Source organism: Populus alba, chromosome 1, assembly GCF_005239225.2.
Source record: "Populus alba chromosome 1, ASM523922v2, whole genome shotgun sequence".
Classification (NCBI taxonomy): domain Eukaryota; kingdom Viridiplantae; phylum Streptophyta; class Magnoliopsida; order Malpighiales; family Salicaceae; genus Populus; species Populus alba.
Genome location: NC_133284.1, coordinates 33,850,744 through 33,865,582, shown reverse-complemented (window position 1 = coordinate 33,865,582; position 14,839 = coordinate 33,850,744). Strand labels below are relative to the sequence as shown.

The window sequence follows — 14,839 nt, the reverse complement described above, 5'->3', positions numbered from 1 at the left end:
ATATTCAAATGAATCTCCATCAGCTTCAAAAAATACCAAATGTCTGGGGAAAACTCTGTTGAATTCACAACCAGGCTATAAAATCACAATTCCCAGACACACCTTGTTGAGCCAGACCATCACCCATATGTGAAAAAGTCAAGGGCCCATGAGAAGCAAGGACGAAGATTTCATGATAATACCATGGCCTAATATGGTTTATGCATCCAGTTGACCACATTAGAAGAGTCAAATTCTACAATAATTTTCACACCAGATAAATCTTCTCTAGAAGAGGATAATTCCAAGGTTTTAACCAAAACTAACAGTTTTGCTTCATTGGAGTCTCTGATCCCTGCAAGGATGGAGAAAATACCAAATACCATTCCTTTATGATCATGAAGAACCCCCCTATACCAGCAGGACCAAGATCATCAAAAAATCCTTTTAGGTATGAGTCCATTTAAGCAAATCCATCAACAAGTCAAGAGCAAAACAACGAAAATCAGGAAATAAGGCTTTAATCCACACACAAGGAAGATTGTGTCATAGTCAGGCTTCTTATGATTAAGAATAAACTCATTTCGCAGAAGCCATAATGACCATGATATAGCAAAAAATTGCAGAGACCATACCTTTTTTTTGAAACACTCCTTATGCTAGATATTCCTACTGCTGAAACAAGGCCGCCATGCTCCTGGAAGAACACCAAGAAAGACCCTACAAATCTATAAAATGAGACCATATAAACCGATGCTTCTGACAGTTGACAAGGAGATGATCAACATATTCCTCTAACAGTAAGCAAGTTGGGCACATAGAGCATCAATGTCAATAGTTTCTCTTCTAGCTCAGCCAACAAAAGACTTCAATTTTCAGGGGGACCATTTCTTTCTACAAACCATTGATGGAGTTAATATGATTAGGGGATGAAAACAGTTTACACATAGACTGGACATAATACTCTCCATTTGAATTTGGCTTCGAAATCAATTTATCCCATGTTTGTTTTCACACTTCGTTTTTGTTAAAGAAAGTTTATAACCATTAAAAAAAGGCTAAAATATTTTATGTGTCAAACAAAGCTAATATAAGTAATATAAGAGAAAAACTACGTCATACACTTAGGTCCTCAATCTTTAAAATAATACAATTTAGAGCCCTTTAAACTTTGAAAATTCCATTTTGATATGAAAATTTTTATTATTTTTTAGTTCCTAGTTAGAGATAGATAATTGGATTGAGAGAGAGAGAGAGAGAGAGATTCTAGATGCTATTTTTTACCACCAAAATGGTTGATTTTTGCATCCACAGGTTCCATGCAATGGAAGGGGTTTGGTGATGGCTATTTAGAGCTTCAATGTTGTCTACAAAAAACAAATATAAGTTAAGAAAAACAAATCTAACCCGATTTTATTTTGATGTTTTTGATAGTTGTTTAGGATTTTTGGGTCGATGTATTGGTTCGTAGGAGTTATAAGGGTGTTTGTGAGGAGGTTTTGGGTTGAAATGGCTTGAAGATTATTTTTTAAAAGCCTAAAGAACATTGACCTGATTTTCCAGCCATCATAATAATTTTCTTATTAAAAATAAAAATAAAAATACAAGGTTAATCTTTAAAAACAAATAAAATAAATAATACTAAGTCAAGGCTCGTGGGTTAAGCTTGAAGGCCACCCACATGGCTGGTCTCTACCCTGTAATGACCCAAACATGCTAAGCCATAGGCTAGGTGATTGCATTTTTTTTGGTCTTTTTGTTTTTTATTTTTTTTATTTTTATATCTAGGTTGAATATAAACTTAAGATAAAATGTACAATTGAATTTGTGATCTAAATCACAAATTTGACGAAGTAAAGTGTAACGACTAGACTATTTTTTTTTCTTTTTAATTTTTTTTGGTTAACTGATACTTTTTTAATTAGTCTTTTTCTTAACAATTTTTTAATTTTTTGTTTTGATTAGTATCCTTCCTGGGTGAATTAATTTTTTTTTTACTTATTTATCTTTTTTGAATTGAGATTTTGTTTTTTAATTGTTTTGTGTATATTTAATTTTTTAAGATATTATTTTAATTTATCTATAGGTTTTTTTTATCTTTTATATAGATAAATTTTTTTAAAATAAAAGAATATTTAGTTTTAGATAATATTTTTAGTATTTATAACCTTGCATAATTTGTTTTTCTTTTTATTTTATTCAATTAGTTTAATGTGGGTATCTATTTCTCTTATCATTTGGTTGAAAAAAAATTAATTTTAATAAATAAATTCAGCAAACATAATCAGCTAAATGTTCTATATTACGAGATTAAATATTTTGCTCTTCATATATATCTTGATTTTTCCAGTTTTATTTTTAGGTATCGTTAATAACTTTTTTTTCTTAACTGTTTACACAAATGATTTTTTATTTATTTAATTAGATACATGTATAGGTTTTTTAATTTATTTTTTTTTTATTTAATTAGATACACGTGTAGGCTTTTCAATATACATTTAGGAATTTTTTTCATGTAAGAAAATGGGTTGAATAAGCCTACATGTATGATTGTTTTCAATGGAAAAAAATATCTGACCTGCGGTGAATCATCACGAATTAAATAGCTAGTAGTTTATCTAAACTTGATTAGAAAGAAGCTCATCCCGAGTACATGAAAATTGACCTCAAAATACCGTAGGGGAAAAAATTCCCTTAAAACAACAAGTCATGCATCATCCAACACAAATAATACCCCAATTAGTTATTATTAGATAATTCCTCACACTACACTACACTGAAGGTTAGATTAAATTTTTTTGGACCTAAAAAAAATATTCAAGTGTTGTTAATTTTTTTTTTTAGTATAAAAGAATTTAAAACTATATAGTAATTGACTTGATATAACCTATTTAATTTGAAAAATTCAAAAATATAATTTGAACAATCATGATAATAACTTTTTTAAAAATTATTAAAATGACAACATATTAGATCAACTTAGATTAATTTAGGTGAATCTGTTAAATCCATTATCTAAGTCATAAAACTTTGATAGCTTTATAAAAAACAAATAAAAAATTATTAAATTCAATTATCAATTAACTTAATGTTAAAAAATAAATTTTTTTTAAAAAAATCAACTAAAAGAACGAGTCGAGTTAACTTACCAAATCTAGGTCATGAGACCAATAGAAAACAAATAAAATATATTGTGAAGCTGAATTTTAATTTTAAAAAGTACACAAAACACCTCCCTAGTCAACCGACAAAGCTAGTAAACCCAGGTTATAAGATCAAATAACCTCATAAAACACAAATCAAAAATAAATTATGAAGCTTAATTCCCAATAAACTTAATATTGAATGATAAAATTAAAAATAATAACAATTAAAATAGGATAAAAACCTGAGTCAACTGGCATAACTTGTGGCTCGAGTCATAAAACAGTGATAACCTCATAGAAAGCAAATAAAAAAATTATAAAGCCCAATTCCCAAATAATTCAACTTTGAGGGATTAAATTGTTGAAAAAAATAAAATAAAAGGATGAAAAAATAACTGAAAACAATTTGGGTTAACCTACCAAACCTGAGTCAGAAAACTAGGATAACTCCATAGAAAGCAAATAAAAAAAAATTATAAATTTTTAATTTTCGATCAATCCAATCTAAATAAAAAAAAATATTCAATTAAAAAAATAACAAAAAAAACTCGAGTCATCTTGGCTACACCACGAGTTAGATCAATTTTTTTAGTATAAGAAAATATCTAGGTGTTGCTAATATATTTTCTAGCAAAAAAAAAAATTAACTATTTAGAAATTAACATGATATAACATAGTCAATTCAATTATTCCAAAGACAATTCAAACACAAAAAAACAATAACTTGAACCAACCTCATTTAATCTATAAAATCTATAATAGAATTATGAAACCATAATAAACAAATCTATTGAAGAATAAATTAAAAAATTCGAAGAAAAAAAGACTTGTGAGAAGGAAAAATGAATTCCCTCCTGAGGTTGATAATAATCCAAGTAAGACGAGTGTCGTCTACACATCAGACGACACATTGTTTTTTAGTACATGGACGACAGATAGTCGCACGACAAGCTTCTTACACGGCCTTATTAAACGACATGCAGCTCATATAAAAAAAAATTGATTCTTATTTAGGAGTACATTGTCTCGAACTAGCCTACTCCGCTCACACTTTCGGGAAAAATGCAAACGCTACTCATGCCGGCAGTTCGCTCCGGCACGGCGGCATCCATGGCGGCGGTTCCAACGCCTCCCCTTATCCACCGTGAAAAACACCTACCTTTCCTCCGTCCTCCAAACTCCATCCTAATCTTTCACAAATCCACACAACCTCTCCCATCATTCTCTTACATTAGCTCATTATCTAGTTATGATCATCTTAGGAACAGAAAACCAAAAAAATTATTTACCCAAACAAACGCTTCTAATGCCACTGCTCCTGCTTTCAATTCCCAAAACGACGAGGCAGAAAGGGCAAAACTCGCTCAGGTTCAAACCCTCTCCAAATTCTTTGCTCAAGATTTCTAAAAGAAAGTTACATTAGAATTTGAAGTCTAATTTACTAACTCACATTGTTATGTGGCCATCCATTTGTGTAGTAAAAGAAAAGGAACTGTCTTTTATAAAGGTTTTTGTTTCCTCTTGATGTTATTTTTGTTTTATGCACTAATTTCTCTTTGCTTAGATGGGGGGCTATACATGCATTATTTTGGAAACCCATTAACATGTCTAAAAAAAGGAGCTGCCTTTCATATGAGATTTTAATTTTTAAATGTCATTTTCGTTTTGCTTTTTGTGTGGTAATTTTTCTGTTTGACTACTAAGCGATGGTGGGAATGAAGAGAAATCGAAGCGAAATGCAATTTTTTGTGAATATGAGACTTGAGTTGAGGATAGGAGCTGCTTTAAGACGGGTTTCTAAATGTCATTTTAGTTTCCGTTCTTGGTTGCTAATTTTTATATTTGGTTACCAAGAAAAATATGGGAACTGTTGTGGAGACTAGAGTAAGATTATTGTTATTGTGTGTGCAGGTAGCTAAGAGATTAGAGAATACATCAAGGTATTTTAAGCGGTTGGGTAGTTTAGGATTTTGGGGGCAGCTAATATGTAGTACAGTGGCAGCTGTGATTCTTTCCTTTTCTGTGGTTTTCACTGGGAAGATCACTTCGCCTCCCACTTTTTATGCTACTCTTGGTGGCATTGCAGCTGCATTCATTTCTGTTTTCTGGTCATTTGGGTACATTCGGCTTTCTGAGAAGCTCCGAAAAACTGTCAATGATCCTTCCAAGGTATGTATACATACTGTTTTAGTTTTTTTACTATGTGTTACTCGCAATCATAAACAGTGTTTATTTTGATCGTTCTGAATAATGGTTGTTTCCAAGGATTTTTAACTTAATCATTGGAAAGGACATGTTACTTATTCAGTTGTCATTTGTATTCTAAATGATTGTTTTAGTTGTCATTTGTATTCTGAATGATTGTTTTTCATGAGGTCTCCTCTCGTCTTGAGGTCTTTTGGATTTGGTAACATGATGAGCTTGATGACTGGCCTCAAATGTGGGCTGCCAAATTGAGCAGGAGTCATAATGCAACTTGCAAAACAAGCCTCATTGTGTACCTGTGTTTGTGGTAGGCCTATTCATTATGATCTGTGGCCCGTCGAAAGTGTCAGGAGGAGATGTTGCTTTGGGTACAATTGTCAGTTGGACTGTCCTCCCCGCATGAGGTAGATTAAGGTGGGAGTGCCATGTGTCCTTTACAATTGGCAAGCAATGTACTATTGTGAGAGCCTATATATTTTTTGTAATTTCAACCCTCATGGTTATCCCATGTCTGGGCTAGCCACCCCTTATTGGTGACGTGTCTGGACGTGAAGCCTTGGACTAGGCCCGTTCCTTAATGGGCCACTTGGCCTTGGGCCTAATCCTAGGCCATATGTCTTGTCCATTCATTCTTGGAATAGTTTTTGAATGATGAAGTTAGGGATTAAAAGTAGGCAATTGAAATTTCGATAAAGAAAGAGGAGAGGAAATGAAAGTTCTTATAAAAGTGCCCATTTGAGAAAGTGATAGCTTCTACTTTTGGGTGCTTTTTGAAAGTGTTTTTGGTTTGAAATGCTTCAAAATAATTTATTTTTCTTATATCAGTACATTAAAATCATTGGAAAGCGCTATAAAAAAACATCAATTTTATGTATTTTCAGGGCAAAAGCACTTTTGAAATGTAGTTGCAAACTCAATGCCAAATAGGACTGTGTAATTACTTGCCATATTATAATTACTACAAAGAAAGGGAGGAAGTTGCAACACACTGACTATCAATAAGTAGAGTTCTTGCTAAAACAAACATGAGCATACCCCATTAGTTTATTGGTTGATTGACAGAAATAACCTGGCAGTCTGTTTAAGAATTTGATTGTGCTCATTGACCTTGAGCAAATTACTTTGTTTATGCTAGTCGTAGTTTGTACAACTTATGCATGATGAAGTCAGTGGGTGTACATGAGAGAATCTTGCTGTTTCTGTATGCCACAGAATTAATTGGTAATATGGTGCTTTAGGGAAATGGGGACATTGTTTCCTTCTAATGCCATTTGCGGTAACTTAATGAGAAGTCCAATGTTGAAGTAAGAAACTTAATGGTTGGTTTCACAATGCTGGGGCATGGGATATTGTGATAAGTGGACATTCAAATTTAGCAAATATTTTCCTTGATATTTTTTTCTCTTAAAGAGGAATGATAAGAGGCAATTAGAGTCTGGATCCCATTTTTATATCTCCAAATAGTCCTTGTAGTTTAAAAAAATTACTGGGCAGGTTTAGTTTGTCAACGAGAATCTCTTGAAGGGACTTTCATGCAGTTTGTATTTTCTGACTCATCTTGTATCCTTTGTCTTTGCTTCCCATCTATCTATCTATGTGATTTTTCTTCTTTATTCATGTGAGTCATTGGTCTACATAAGTAAGACGAACTCCATACCATTGAAGTGCAGAAGATCATCAATAGTAAACTGCTAGTGCTTGTTGGGCTCGGGTTGTACAGCTTTTCACACCTGTTAAAAGAAACAAGAAGAATAGAAAGCCATACTACATGTGGATCGCATTAGGTTCGCATGAGGATGATGTGGTCTAAATATGGTGCTAGAATTAAGCACACATGAAGTGGCTGCTTTGATTGTCATACTGTTACTCAAAGACTCTTTTGCTGAAGTTAAATAACCAGACGTATATTGTTTGCATAATTCTAAAATATTTTTTCTATGCTTGGTGCTCTGTTTATTGTTTATATTTCCAGGCACCTCCTCGTGCTGATGTTGTGAAAAGCTTGAAAAATGGCATAATACTGAATTTGTTGGGAATGGGTGCTGCCATTCTTGGGATGCAAGCCACGGTTGGATTGTTGGTTGCGAAGGCCCTAACTTCTTCTGCAAATCCTTATTACCAGCAAATCTCTCCTGGTTACAGTCCAGTTCTTGCATTAGATGTGTTTTTGGTGCAGGTAAATACTATACAGATCTAATTCCTATCATATTTTAAAGTTCTGCTGACTACAGACTCACGGTAGGTGTTAGGTTCAGAAATCACACTTTGTGTTATTATAGAAGTCACTGTAGCTTTATCTGTTTTCGCATTTATGCTCTCAGCGAAATAAATCAACAAATGAATCAATGAGGATCTTTAATATTTGCCTATATGATGGAACAAGTAATTTTTTTTTACCTTTTATCAATTCCCTAATGTGATGTTCTTTTAACCCAACATCTGTGTTCAGTTCTCTGATAAATCAATGATAACTTTTTAATTGGGGTAAACATTTTGGTCCCAGTTTTTTGATTGATAGCAACCCTTACTGTTTCCCTTGTGCAGGCATCAGCGAACACCATCCTTTCTCATTTCCTGGGGCTTGTATTCTCCTCGGAACTTTTACGCTCAGTGACACTACCACCATCAGAAAATATTCCAGTCTTTAAGGTGGCATAAGCTTCTTCTGCATGATATTGTAGCCGAGGTTGAAGATGGTGATTTTAAAACTTCTGCATGATACTACAAAATGCGCGCAATTCTCGTAGTGATAATTTGTAGCCTACCGTTCCAATGAAATTTGATTGATTCCAAAACCTCGAGCACTTGTAATTGATCTCGTAATAACATCCACCAGCAACAGAGTAACAAGTGAGGTTAGAAACCTGTTTCTATGGTACAGTAGTTGCATAACAGCGAGAATTTTGCCCTTGTTATTATGTCGTGGAAGCAGCTCAGGAGCATGCATTGGTGTATTCAGAAGAAGCAACTTTAAGAAGTTGGATGAAGCAATACATTTGGACTTGTGCGTGATGCTATTCTTCTATTCAATTGTTGTTAAAAGAATGCAAACAGGTTGAAAGGTGGTGGATCCGCGCTTCACGCTTGCAATCGTAAAGTTGAATTTAATAAAAACCATTGTTTATGAAAAAAAGATGGTTGTGTTCCAAGGCTGAAAGGTCGAAAGACCAGGTGAATCAACGCTGTAAAATGACAGATCCAATCCCTGTTATGCCAACAACTGGAGGGGGTAGAGGAAGCGAGCAGCAAGGCAAAAACGTAAAAAGTTGAAGCGATTAAACAAGTACAGAGCTATGATAATACCGCGCTTACTTGCTCTTCAAAGAAGTAAAAGAGTTGGCTGTCATAGAATTCCAATATCAAAAGCTAGTTTCCTCTCCAGTCGGAGAACATAATCCAGTGGGAATGAAATAGTAAGAAATAAAAACAAACAGCAAGGACTGACAAAATTACAGATCAAGAGAATCAAAACAATGGCTTTCTTGCAGATAACAATAATGAAAAATCTACTGTTCTTCATTGGTTGTATTAAGGTTAGTTCTGCTCCTAAAGAGCTACCATGAGTAGCTGATGTTCGATGCTCATATTGACAGCATCCCAACCAAAAAGAAAAATCACCCCTCAACAACTTCATATGCTGAAAATCCATTCACTATGCGACTAGTCACTGTCTGCTGAACAACTTGAAACCCTGTATCCAAAGATAGTTTGCTCAAAATTGTTCAACGAACAAAAGCCAGAGAGATGGAGGACAGAGTAAACCACCAGTGACCAGATCCATCCAGTATGAATTGAGTTTGTCCAAAATGGTTTTAATTCTGACAACAAATGCAGTATATGGATATCCATGTAACAAATAAAGGAAGCAAATTGATGAGCAAGATGACGGTAGCATGCTGATAAACAGACAACCTAGGACATTCATCCCGCCTACCGAGGCTGTTCATGTGGAGATAGTTACAGGGAAGGTCAAAGTAAACAATGCTGAAATGAGCGACCAGATGGGAGGAAGGCCAGTGAATCAACAACATAAGATGAAAATACAATCCGGAGAACTTTCACCAGAGAAAGCAATTTTGGAGAACAATATTTGTAATCGTACATTTGTTGAACAGACTCCTTAATAATAATCCTGAATGCGAGAATCTTGGAGACCCATGTATTGGCAAATTTCAGTATGATCTGTGCTAATTCACCTCCTCGTTGCAACATGCATGAAAACTCAATTTCTTATGGAAAATGATGTTCCAAGGAAGTCTCAAAGAAGAAAAAACCATACCAAGGCAAGTCCATTAATCTATCGACATGTTAAATCACAGGTTAGTTTCACCATGGTGACAATTTCAAGCAAAAGTGTACCAAGCATGTTATTTATAATTCACACAAAAATAAAAAGCAACTAAGACAGCAAATGAGCATGCTTCTCTTCAACACGCATCCAATGTGGCAAAGATGTAATGTTCATTTTGCGCACAAGCTAACAGATCCTCAACATAAAAGTACCATATACTCAAAATGCCCTTGTCATAAGCAACCTAACTGCAGCCCATTTATAATGAAGACTTCTAACCTATTGGAGGTAAATTATCAGATTTTGTACCAAAAACTCTACCAGAGCCTTCATCATGTTGCCTAATCAGTCATGTATCCTTCCACAACATTAGCAAAATCATTGTAGACTCAACAATAATGACATTGAGATTGCACCAATGACATTATCAAAATTTCAAACATAATAAAGGCCACAGCATGCTTTGGCTCCATGTAAAAACACAGCCATAATCTCAGTCAGATGTGCACTATTTAGACACGGAATCATAAATGCTTACCAATGAAATTCTTCCTACTTTAGTCTATATTTACTAGAGAGGCAGAGGCAGCAACTTACCTACTGTGTCTTCTTTTCCTTGTTTGATGGTAATGGAATCTTCTTCAAGATGGCATCATCAATTTTCTTATACTGTTCTTGAATTATTTTATGGGCTAAACAAAGCTTTTCATCAATGTGGTGCTGGTACTTGTCATATACCAAAGGAACTGAAAGACTAAGAAGAACCCCTGTAGATGTAATCAAATATAATGAACTAATGCCTGCCCTCATATAATGGACTGATTAAGAAAACACAATAAGCAATAAAGAACTCACCAATGTAGACAAGAGTTAGGAAGTTGCAGAGACTACCAATATAAGATGCTACACAGAAACCAGAAACAACCTGCAGAACCACATGTGCATCACACATATAAATTCCACCCTCTTGCGATCAACAAAAGTATAGCTAATTCTTTCGTGGAAAGATAGAAATGGCTACTAACCTGGAGGAAAACCTTGAAATTCTTATCGATCACGATTTCACGCGCAATCGACAATGCATAATTGGCATACACGTGAATAATACCAGCTGCCATGGCAACAATCTCCTCGGGAATTTCCAAATTTGGAAGTGGAGGGAATGGCCTAAATCACAACTACTAATAAATATTCATGCCTAGAATCCAAAACCACACATGCACACAAATCTAGATCGTCACCCAAAACAGCAAACAGTGACGGAAAATCAGTAAATAAATTTGAAATTTAAGAATTATCAATGAAACATCTCTCTTTGATGCATGTAATCCATCAAAAAAATTAAGACAACAACATCCATAACTAAAAATTTATACCAATAAAAAATTGTGAAATGTGTTAGAATTTCACATACGAAATCAATAACCACAAAAAAAAATTAGACAAATAAATCCGCGAACATTTAAAAAGGTGCAAAAAAGCATAAATTAATTACCGATTGAGAAGCGAAGCAGATTTAGCCCAAAAGAAGAGAATAACAACAAGAAGGAACAACACGTTAGCCACAAACGATAACAAATTGTAACCAGCTTTCTCAAATAAGATCCAAAGAGTTGTTGCAGACACTAAAACACCGACGCTTGCGTACCATCTCTTCCATAATAACACATCAGCCACTACACATTTAACACCAATACTTAACATTAAAATCAAGATTATAAGTTGATATAAAAAATGTTCAGATCTATTTAGAATCAAAATGATCGAGGAAGGTATATGGTTTTGATGCACACCAGTATTCCTATACATGCATAAATACGTGTATACGTGCAGGTAAACGGATACCTGGGCCGCCGCCGAGAGCTTGATGTACGGAGATGCGACGAGGGGTGACGGACTCGCCCATTGTGATTCAATTTTAGAGGTAGCTAATTCAGAGATCGATCGATGAGTTGACTGATAGAGGAAGTGTGTTAGAGAGAATACTATAAAATACCAAACGGTGGAAACCGACGCAAAATCTAGCTTCCTCTAAAATTGCAAACTGGACGATGTAGAACTGGGCTGGGTCAAAATGGAATCAGCCCAGGCATTAAGGTTTTACTTTAAAGATATCGTTGCTTAACATCACTTTCTAGCCATTTATATCTAAATCAATGTTTTCACAGTAAATACTAAATATGCTACTGGTAATGCCTCCCTATATCTGTAGCTTATCATCTGAGTTGAATGAACTAATTAGTTTTGGTATTAGTGCTGATTAGTGTTGATGTTTAGTCTTTGAAAAATAATTATTGCTTGCTCATTGGGTATATAAATTATGGCAGAAAATGGGCCGATTAGGAATTTTGTTGCAATTGAATTCTTGGGCATTAACTAGTTCACTCGCTCATTCAAAATAATACAAGTGCTCTACAATAAAAAACCTGCTTGGCAATGATGAAATCTCATCTTTATATGTTTTAACCGGCACTCTGATGACGGAATACAATCAACAAGACGAGCATCAATCAAAGTTGACTCTTTCCTTGTCCAGTTCCATCTCTCTATGGAGAGGCACTTCACCGGTTACAAACAAGGGAATCTGACTTCAATAATTAGGAAGTTCGAGCATAACAACTAGAAAGCTGATTGAGATCGTTGCCTAAAGATTCCGGCAGGAATCAAGCTTGAACCTAAGCTTGGACTAAAACGATAAGGTAAAAGCCTGTTTAGTTTCCTGTTTCATCGCCATCATCATCAGAGTCCTCGTCATCTTCTCTCCGGCACTCTTCTCCACCAGCATTTGGTTTCATCTTCTTCTCTTTTTTCCTTTGCTTTTTCCTCTGCCTTTTCAAACGCTTTTTCTCTGTTTGTTCCTCTGCAGCCTTCATCCTTTCCTCTCTCCTCATAGTAAATTCAGCTAACTCTTTCCTTCTCTGGTAATCAGCATCCATCCTTGCAAGCCTGTCTTGCTCTCTCCGTCTCATTTGCCGATACTGTTGTGACCCAAAAAATTAAAAAAAAAAAAAAACAAACAAACAAACAAAATAGTGAGACATGAATATATGCAAACATGGATATTCACACACCCACCCACAACACTCATGTCTTCCTGCTTCACCGATGAACATATTTAATACATGTTAAACATTGAGCGCGCAGATGATACAAAACAACATGGTATTATTAGATAAGTTTAACCTGACATGATTCTTCTTTCAACGACACCAAACACAACTTCAATACAACCCTCAGTCTGTTACAATCCAATTACTTTGATCTCTTGGGATCACCAGGATGTCCTGTGAATTTAGACCTCTGTGTTCCTGCTTTTCTAGATTTTTAGTGGGTGCCAACAAACCATAAATGGCAGAAGAATCCTTTTTTCTAATAGAAGAGGTTTAAACCAATGCATTCCACGGGAAAAGATTATACACTAGGATCACTACTGTCACAACGCCATGAGCATGCATCTCTAATATAAAGCGCTATGGTCGTGCGGAAAAGGTTATCATCATGAATCAGTGTTAATTGCATTTAGTGGCAACGACTGCTAACTCGATACTGCCTAAAACCAAGTTCCAAATCACATTCAGTTTCTACCGAACATACTCGTCTAGACAAACGTTAACCAATCCAGCATCGATCTCTCCTGATATCAAACAAATAAAACCCTAATCTTAATACTGCAGTACAATTATTATTTACTCTTATCTATATAACACCAATACAAAACGCTTTAGAAAGTTGCTAACTGAAAAAACTATTGCACAAAAACTTCTCGGTTTACGATTTCGAAATTAAAAAAGAAATGATCATGTTACCTGGTGAAAATCACCGGAACCAGAACCCGCGGAACTACCGGAGGTATTACTAACTCGAACTGGCACATTCTCAAGTATTCTTCGAAGCTTCAACTCTAGGTCCTCCTCCTCTTCTTTGAGTACTGGCGCCGTGTACTCCACCAACGCCGTCGATCCCGTCCTTGCCGCAAGTGGAAGCGGAGGGAGCGCCGGTTTTGTCTTCTCCGGCGCTGCTACTAACTGCAACTCACCGTCCTTGGCCCCGCCCGTCGACATTCTGATCCAAAACCCTAATTCCCTGCTTCAGGGTTTCTGTCGTTTTGGATATCGGTTTTGATGTGATTATAAAGAATTATTGATTGAAAAATAATGGATGGGTTTAATTTAGTGTTAATCGCTCGTATCGGAGTTCGGAATTCAGCTTGGTTTGGAGATTTTACGGTGCTCGATTACCAAGCTATCCAAAAAACAGAGAAAAAGTAGAAAATAAAACTCCAATAAAAGCGGTCGATGTTTTGCTATACATCAACCACCGTTCATCCCTTGGCTATAGTTAAATTGTTTTTTAGATCCTCCAGCTTTTTATTGTCTTATACTTACATCACTTAACTTTATTTCTTTTTAATCTATTTAGATTTGTTTTCTCTCGCTTGAATAATATATTATAAAACATTCTAACATTAAATTAACAATTAATTTCGAGTTTTATCTTATTGTTTAAAAACAAAATTGAGAAATTAAGAACCAAAATTGGAACCAACGGTGCCCCTTTCTGCAAAAGGCATGTAAAAAGTTTAATTTGATTTTTCATTTTTTTCATCTTGAATCCCTTTTTTTTAGGTTATTATATTTTAATTATAAACTTTATTTTTATTTTTATTATGTTTTAATTCTTAAAAAATTAAGAAACTAAAAAAAAAGTCATCCAAAAAAACTTTAGTGTTTATAGATTTAGCTTTGAAAGATGAACTCAATTAAAATGTTTTTTAAATTTTTAATAATACTAGAAAAAAGAGACGAGGTCTGAAGTTTATTTTAAAATTTATTTATTCTTTAAGTTTTGAAACTAATTAAATTTTATTTATGGTTGCAAATGAATTTTTAAAGGTATAAATTTGGTTTTTCAAAGTGCATAATGATCAAAAACAAGTTTCACGACCAAAAAATGTTGCAGGTAAATGATGCTTTCCTCACAATCTATAAAAAAAAGATCTCGGCTTCCCAAGCTTATATGCGTGGGCTTAGATTGCAGGCCCAGGCCTACATTGTTATTACCCATGTAGAATGAGGATTTATGATTTTCAAGTTGTTGATTGGTATTGTGTTTACAAGATACACACAATGGGCCTTGCTCAAAGATTTTTGAAAACAAACACGATCATGTTTCATTATATTCTGACATTAAATTTTTTGGAAATATAGCAGACGCAGGA

The 14,839-nt window shown here is 34.5% G+C and overlaps 3 protein-coding genes across 3 annotated transcripts; 1 reads left to right on the top strand and 2 right to left on the bottom strand.

Moving 5' to 3' along the window:
• The first annotated feature begins 4,144 nt into the window (after positions 1-4,144).
• Positions 4,145-8,248, top strand: LOC118055444 (protein TIC 21, chloroplastic). Its single transcript, XM_035067355.2, has 4 exons — positions 4,145-4,493; positions 5,037-5,294; positions 7,303-7,506; positions 7,875-8,248. The coding sequence occupies exons 1-4, from the start codon at positions 4,188-4,190 to the stop codon at positions 7,986-7,988; spliced, it is 882 nt and encodes a 293-aa protein (XP_034923246.1). The 5' UTR covers positions 4,145-4,187; the 3' UTR covers positions 7,989-8,248.
• Positions 8,249-8,648: 400 nt separating this feature from the next.
• LOC118055445 (reticulon-like protein B11) lies at positions 8,649-11,745 on the bottom strand. The gene is made up of 6 exons (XM_035067356.2): positions 11,467-11,745; positions 11,117-11,297; positions 10,647-10,788; positions 10,477-10,546; positions 10,219-10,388; positions 8,649-9,021 (listed from the first exon to the last, which is right to left on the bottom strand). Exons 1-5 carry the CDS (start codon positions 11,525-11,527, stop codon positions 10,219-10,221), a joined length of 624 nt encoding a protein of 207 aa, XP_034923247.1. The 5' UTR covers positions 11,528-11,745; the 3' UTR covers positions 8,649-9,021.
• Positions 11,746-12,034: 289 nt separating this feature from the next.
• On the bottom strand, positions 12,035-13,905 carry LOC118055446 (uncharacterized). The gene is made up of 2 exons (XM_035067357.2): positions 13,428-13,905; positions 12,035-12,599 (listed from the first exon to the last, which is right to left on the bottom strand). The coding sequence occupies exons 1-2, from the start codon at positions 13,680-13,682 to the stop codon at positions 12,333-12,335; spliced, it is 522 nt and encodes a 173-aa protein (XP_034923248.1). The 5' UTR covers positions 13,683-13,905; the 3' UTR covers positions 12,035-12,332.
• Positions 13,906-14,839: the final 934 nt, after the last annotated feature.

Bases quoted from the DNA above. Each gene is read 5' to 3' on its own strand.
- LOC118055444 (XM_035067355.2), top strand. From the start codon at position 4,188: ATGCAAACGCTACTCATGCCGGCAGTTCGCTCCGGCACGGCGGCATCC. The intron at 4,494-5,036 runs GTTCAAACCCTC...TTGTGTGTGCAG, and splicing joins AAAGGGCAAAACTCGCTCAG to GTAGCTAAGAGATTAGAGAA. The intron at 7,507-7,874 runs GTAAATACTATA...TCCCTTGTGCAG, and splicing joins TAGATGTGTTTTTGGTGCAG to GCATCAGCGAACACCATCCT.
- LOC118055445 (XM_035067356.2), bottom strand. From the start codon at position 11,527: ATGGGCGAGTCCGTCACCCCTCGTCGCATCTCCGTACATCAAGCTCTC. The intron at 10,789-11,116 runs GTAATTAATTTA...GTTGTGATTTAG, and splicing joins TCTGCTTCGCTTCTCAATCG to GCCATTCCCTCCACTTCCAA. The intron at 10,389-10,476 runs GTGAGTTCTTTA...TTACATCTACAG, and splicing joins CCTAACTCTTGTCTACATTG to GGGTTCTTCTTAGTCTTTCA.
- LOC118055446 (XM_035067357.2), bottom strand. From the start codon at position 13,682: ATGTCGACGGGCGGGGCCAAGGACGGTGAGTTGCAGTTAGTAGCAGCG. The intron at 12,600-13,427 runs GTAACATGATCA...GGGTCACAACAG, and splicing joins GTTCCGGTGATTTTCACCAG to TATCGGCAAATGAGACGGAG.